At 40.5% G+C, this 7367-nt stretch overlaps 1 protein-coding gene across 1 annotated transcript; it reads right to left on the minus strand.

Annotated features, from left to right (window-relative positions):
- Positions 1-3977: 3977 nt before the first annotated feature.
- On the minus strand, positions 3978-4211 carry LOC126073643 (small proline-rich protein 2G-like). The gene has a single exon (XM_049880527.1). The coding sequence runs from the start codon at positions 4209-4211 to the stop codon at positions 3978-3980; it is 234 nt and encodes a 77-aa protein (XP_049736484.1).
- Positions 4212-7367: the final 3156 nt, after the last annotated feature.

Consider the following 7367-nt stretch of genomic DNA (forward strand, 5'->3'; position numbering starts at 1 on the left):
TCTACTTGGTGCAAAGCATGATGTCCTTTTCTAGTGACTGGTCTTTCTGATGACATGTCCAAAGTAAGTAAGTCAAAGTCTGTCCATTCTCACTTCTAAGTAACATTCTCGTTGTATTTCTTCTAAGACTGATTTGTTCATTTTGGCGCTCCACAGGATATTCAATATTCTTTGCCAACAACACAATTCAAATGCATCAATTCTTTGCCTGCCCTCCTTCTTCATTGTCCAACTCTTGTATGCATATGAGGTGATTGAAAAGACATGGCTCACATCAGATGCACCTTAGTCATCAAAGTGCTTTCTTTAAAACTTTACAGAGGTCTTTTGCAGCAGATTTTCCCAATGCAATATATATATATATATTTTTTTGGACTGCTGGCTGAAAACCCCAGGGCAAATAGTGTTATTGTTGTTGTTAGGTGCCCTCAAGTCAGTTCTGACAAATAGCGGTCCCATGCACAACAGAATGAAACACTGCCCGGCCCTGCACCATCCCTGCAGTCATTGTAATGTTTGAGCCCATTGCTGCAGCCGCTGTCAATCCACCTCTTTGAGGGTCTTCCTCTTTTCTGCTGACCCTGTACTTTACCAAGCATGATGTCCTTCTCCAGGGACTAAACCCTCCTGACAACACGTCCAAAGTATGTAAGACGCACTCTCGCCATATTTGCTTCTAAGGGTCATTCCAGTTGTACTCCTTCCAAACAGATTTGTTCGTTCTTTTGGCAGTCCACGATATATTCAATGTTTTTCACCAACACAATACAAAGGCATCAATTCTTCTATGGTCTTCCTTATTCATTGTCCAGCTTTAAGGTGCATATGAGGAATTGAAAATATCATGGCTTCGGTCAGGTACACCTTAGTCTTCAAAGTGACATCTCAACTTTTCAATACTTTAAAGAATTCATTTGCAGAAGATTTGCCCAATGCAATGCATCTTTTGGTTTCTTGACTGCTGCTTCCATGGGTGTTGATTTTGGAAACAAGTAAAATGAAATCCTTAACAACTTCCATCTTTTCTCCATTTATCACAATGTTGCTTGTTGGTCCAGTTTTAAGAATTTTTCTTTTCTTTATGTTGAGGTGTAATTCCTACTGAAAGCTGTGGTCTTTGATCTTCATCATTAAGTGCTTCAAGTCCTCTTCACTTTCAGCAAGCACGGTTGTATTATATGCAGAAAGCAAGTTATTAATGTGTCTTCTACCAATCCTGACACCCCATTCTTCATATAGTCCAGCTTCTCAGATTATTTGCTCAGCGTACAGATTGAATAGATATGGTCAAAGGACACAATCCTGATGCACACCCCTCTTGACTTTAAATCACACAGTATCCCCTTGTTCTGTTTGAACAACTGCCTCTTGATCTATGTACAGATTCCTCATGAGCACAATTAAGCGTTCTGGAATTCCCATTCTTTGCAATGTTTCCCATAATTTGTTATGATCCACACAATCAAATGCCTTCTCATAGTCCACAGAAAACAAGTAAACAACTTTCCGGTATTCTCTGCTTTCAGCATCTGACATTCAGCAACAATATCATTGCAGCTTGGATTTCTTCCTTTAGTATTCTCAGTTCCTGATCATACGCTACCTCCAAAAATGGTTGAACACTGACCAATTCCTTTTGGCATAACGACTCTGTGTATTCCTTACATCTTCTTTTGATGCTTCTTGCATCTTTTAGCATTTTCTCCCACAGAATCCTTAACTACTGCAACTCGAGGCTTGATTTTTTTCTTTCATTCTTTCAGCTTGAGAAATGCCGTGTGTATTCTTCCCTTTTGGTTTTCTCTCTCCAGCTCTTTGCACATGTCATTAGAGTACTTCATTTTGACTTCTCCAGCCACCCTTTGAAACCTTCTGTTCAGTTCTTTGCTTCATCAATTCTTCCTTTTTACTCGATGTTCAAGAGCAAGTTTCAGAGTCTCTTTGGACATCCATTTTGGTCTTTTCTTTCTTTCCTGTCTTTTTAATGACCTTTTGCTTTGTTCATGTATGATATCCTTGATGTAATTCCACAACTGGTCTGGTCTTCCACTGTTAGTGTTCAGTGTGTCAAATCTATTCTTGAGACGGTCTGTAATTTCAGGTGGAATGTAATTAAGGTCATAATTTGGCTCTCATGGACTTGTTCTAATTTCTTCAGTTTCAACTTGAACTTTCTTCAGTTTCAACTTGAACTCGCATACGAGCAATTGATGGTCTATTCTACAGTCGGCCCCTGGTCTAGTTGTAAAATAAGCACTTATAGAAAAGACTGCCTAGCAGCACTAACTTTTCAAATTTCAGGAAATATTATACACCCCATTACTTTCCAAATCTGGGGTCAGAACACTCAAAAAATTAATTTTGAAGGTGAACAAAAAATGACAGGACCCTGAGTTTGTGTCTGCTGATGGAGTAAGAAGAGCAGGTGGTACCCATGAAGATGAGGCAGACACAAGCCTTCTGGGGCCTTGGTATTTCCCATTCTTCTAGAGTATCAATGTTTTAAGAAATACTGTGATTTCATGTAGGATGCCCCACTAATTCCAAAAAGCTTTTTGCCTACAATGTCACTTAGAAAGGTAAAGTGAACTAGAAAAGAAAGAGAGTAACAGGGTATTAAGTTTAAAAATCTTATTTCCTAGAGTAGTCATGTCTAAGCTTCTTTCTTGCTGGAGAAAATGTAGTAATGATGATGATCTGCTGCTTCTAATGAACTACCATTTATTGCATTCTCTTTCTGGGTCAAGGCAGCTGGGTGGCACAAATGGTTTGACTTCAACTACTATACTAAGAGGTAAGGATGGTGAGACTTCACCTCACTTACTTTGGACATGTTACCAGGAGGGACCAGATCCTGGAAAAGGACATCACGCTTGGCAAAGTAGAGGGTCGGAAAAACTGGAAGACCCTCAATGAGATGGATTGACAGAGTGGCTGTGATAATGGGATCAAATATTGCAATGATTGTGATAATGGCGCAGAACCAGGCAGTGTTTCGTTCTGTTTGTACATAGGGTCACTACGAGTCAGAACCAACTCAGTGGCACCTAACAACAACAGCAATTCACCTAAACATTGTCAATTTGAACCTACCCAGTGCTACCGTGGAATAAAGTTCTGGTAATCTGCTTCCGTAAAGATTATAGCCAAGATAACTCTATGGGGCAATTCTACTCTGCAGCACATGCCCTTGCCATGAGTTGGAATCATCTCAACGGCAACAAGCTTTGTTTTTTTTTTTTGTTTGTTTAACTCTGGGTCAGATTTTCTGCCAACGAAGTTACAGGAATTATTCAATTTTATACCTAAGACAGATTTGTGATCTAAATATTATTTTTCCCACTTTGCACTAGAGAAAACTAAATCCTGAGGGGTTAAATAATTTGTTCCCCTAATCAAAGAGTAATTAAAGCAAATAATATGGGTTCAAAATAATACAGAAATAATCTTTGGTGTGAAACAAAATTCGGGTAGCAGTGACTGTGAGAGTCTGGATATTGGGATCAAAGAAGAATAAAAATAAACCAAAATGATATAATGTTGCTGACAAAAGCAGGTTTGAAAAAGAAATAAGATATTTATCCCAACTCAAAACATGTACTTTATTCAGGAAGGGAAAGGAAAATTACAATTGCCCAAGTGGTGGAAATCTCTCCCCAGGCTACAGACACAGAAAACGTCGAGAGAATCATCTGACGAGACCAGGGGAATGTGCCCTTGTTCTTCCTTTGAAGCGCTGGGATCCTGGCACAGCTGAGAACTGCCCTTTCTGAGTTACCTCCTGCAGAGCTGCAATACAACAGTGTAGAGAAAAAAAAAAAAACTTCACTTGCTAGGAGTCATCACAGGCAGAGCATGGACTAATGGATAGAAAAGTTGTGTCCATGGTTGGCTTTGAAGAAATGAAGGTTGAGTTGTGGAAGGAGTCTGAGGCAATTGTCCTTATCATTTCATGTTCCTGATGAATCCTGAAGCTGTTACTTGCTCTTAGGAGGACACTTCTGCTGGCAGGGTTGGTATATCTGTGTAGGAGGGCATTTCTGCTGACATGGCTGAGGTGGGCATTTTGGGGGTGGACATGGCTCTGGGCACTTTGGAGGTGGGCATGGCTCTGGGCACTTTGGAGGTGGACATGGCTCAGGGCACTTAGGTGGGCACACCACAGGAGGTGGTTGGCAGGGTTGCTTGCACTGCTGCTGTTGGTAAGACATCTTTCTGGAGACTCTGGAAATCTGAAAGAAATTAGATGACAGTGTTCACAAGAAGGAACTTCTACAGACAGAGAAGCCAGAGCTTATTTGATTCCATTGGATATCACCTCTCCAGTCTCTGAGATATACTATCATCTCTTAACTCCCTTTGTATAACTTTCTGGCTTCTACTCTCTAGCCATCTGCTTCACTAGCTCTGGAAAATTCTCTAAAGCAGCAAGTAATGACATTTACATGAAAATGACATCTTCAAGAAAGGGAGTCACAAGTTCTGAAAACCTGAGCACCCTTATAAGTAATCCCCGTCATTAACTCTTACAAAGCACCAACACTTGGATAGATAGCAAGCAGTCATTTGGGGAGAATTCTATGACTTTTGAAATCACGGCAGAATAGACTTCTTAAAGAAATGGAAAGGAAAATAAATTCCCTTTTTTCTTCTTCAAACCAAAGCTTTCCTATTAACTTCTTTTTAATGTAGACATCAAACTATCTACCAGAACCAAGTTAAAGCAATACATCATTGTATCATTATGCTCCAGTTCACAGTTATCATCAATTAAGGGCATCAAACTAATGATCCTACCTTTGGACACACCAGATTTTCTGTCTTCGGATTGAATTCAGATATTTGAGAGCAACAAATAAACAGAAGAACTCAAGGAATCAGACTCACCAGGTTCTCCAAAGTAGACCAGAATCAAGTATCAGGAGGATGCTAACCTCCCAGCAGAGGACCTCTTTATAAAAGGGATTGCTGCCCCACCCAGGGGGAAGTGGAGCTACCTAAAACTGGGCTGGTCCAAGAATTTCCTAACCGAATAAAAATCCAACCCGAACTGGCTGGACAGGGACCCTAATAACAGGAAGCATCCTGCTTCCGGATCTCCTCACTGGAATAAATGTCCATGACTCAGAGGCCCTGCCTTAGGGACAGTATCAGTGACTTACAGCAGTGGGAGAATTTAGGGAGTTCTTTAACTGGTGTCCAAAGGCTCTTTTTCTTGGCTGAAGACAAAGACCCTTTCCTAGCCTTCACTTTCCCAGCATCATAAAACTGCCTTCCCTGTTCCACTTTAGCTGGTTGCCAATTTTTTATACATCCTGAAGGGAAAAAAGCCTGACTACCTGGGAGCCTGAATACCTTGTGACACCTTTCTCATTACTCCAGTATCAGTTGCCATCAAGTCAATTCCAACTCAGGCCAACCCCGTTGTTTCAGAGTAGAACTGTGCCCTATAGGGTTTTCAATGGCTGTGATCTTTCAGAAGTAGATAGCCAGGCCCGTCTTCCAAAGTACTTTTGAGTGGACGTCAACTGCCAACTTTTCATTTAGTAGCTGAGCACTTCATTGTTTGTGCCACCAAGGGACACCTCTCATTACTCCAAACTCTCATTGTAATGCATTTCCTCTTGATTCTATGGCTTGCTAATCTAAAATTCCTTTCCTCGCTCAAAAATGCACTGCTGTAAGGCTCCAAATCATCTCACTATCCCTCCCACTGGTATGCTTCTAAACATTCAGCAAAATGATGATCATTAGGGTCCTCTTTTCACCTGCATTGGGTCTTCAAGTAGAAGACATAAGGCTGGTTCCTAAGGTCTTGGAAACCCTGGAGTGTAGAGATTAAAAGCTACAGCCACTAACCAAAAGTTTGGTGGATTGAATCTACCAGGCACTCCTTTAAAACCCTATGGGGCAGCTCTACTCTTTCCTATAGGGTTGCTATGAGTCAGAAGTGACTCGACAGCAATTTTTTTTTTTTTCTTTTTAAAGGCCTTTGTAAAACCTGTACCACCTTGGGCCACATGGGCTCCATTAACACCACACCGTCACTTCTTACACTTGAGATACTTAAGCAGCTCAGTTCCTGGAATTACAACACAAAGTAACTTTCTGACCCTAACTCCCTCCTCACACACTATACTAATTGCTCCTACATAACTTTATCCGACAAGAACAGAGAAGGTTGTCCATATTTTCTGTCAGCTACACTTGAGAATCAATGGAAAATCCAACATAATGATCAATGCCATTCAAACAATTAATTTTATATGTATTTTATATTAATTAGTTAATTAAACAGTTTGATTCAGAAACTGTTGGTAGGTTCAAGATGAAGTTTAAATCCATTTATTAAAAATTTAGTCATTAAAATTAATTACCATTCATTTACACCTCCTTAAACATTAATAATTGTCATTATAAATTTTACTTAATTTTAGTATTTGTCCATAGAGAACACAGTGGAATACATGTCAAGTAAACCAGTTTACCCTTCTAATTTCCTCATACAGTTTGGTAGCGTTCTAGAAAGTAAGAGAGATCTAAATGGTACCTGAAGTCTGGTCCCAATTCTATTTTTGACAAGCTGTGGGACCATGAGTAGTTCACCTCGCCTCTCTGGGTTTGGATCTTTGTCTACGAACAGAGGAGAATAATACTCACCTCTTGGATTGGAGGTGGGAGATGGTTGCACTGGACCTTCTATTAGCTCTGTTCCAGCTTGAATTTCTCCTCTTTCTTTCTTTCTCCTCTTCCTTTCTTCCCATAGAACCCCCGATTAGACCCATATTCTCCATCTCTTTGAAGCTGCCTTTTCTACAGAAATACCTTCCCTAGAGGTACTTCTCTTCTGGGAAAAACTGCTGGGTGGGATCCAGACTCTTCAGTACTTATCCTCCTTGCTGTTCTCAAGAATATGTATTTGAACCCTTTTATTCTATAAACAAAAACTCTCTTAATCAACGCTGGAAGGGAACAGAAGTGAACAAAAATTACAAGCATCCATTCAAAAACTAATTACTGAACCACACCTGTGTGAGTTCTTCTGATGTTCCCTACAATAGAGAACAAGACGCTGTCCTATGCTGTTCACAGTTAATGGGGAACAGAGACAGATATACAGGCCATTAGGGTGCGCTGTTCTCGTGGCTCCGCAACATTGGCAGCTGATCTCCAGGAAGCTGTGCCCTCTGCTTTTATCCTTTCATCTGGTCCAGTTGGAACCTTCCTCCATCCTGGCCCTTCCTTCTGTATCCAGGGCAGAACATGAGATACCAGCTAATGCTTTTCCCGGTGTAGACACTCCGTTTCCACAAATGAAGGGTGACATCACAAACATGTATTAAAGTACTTAATGAAAAGCTTTTAGA

Source organism: Elephas maximus, chromosome 3 (genome assembly GCF_024166365.1).
Source record: "Elephas maximus indicus isolate mEleMax1 chromosome 3, mEleMax1 primary haplotype, whole genome shotgun sequence".
NCBI lineage: Eukaryota > Metazoa > Chordata > Mammalia > Proboscidea > Elephantidae > Elephas > Elephas maximus.

Excerpts from the sequence above, each read along its gene's own strand:
- LOC126073643 (XM_049880527.1), bottom strand. The coding sequence starts at position 4,211 with ATGTCTTACCAACAGCAGCAGTGCAAGCAACCCTGCCAACCACCTCCT.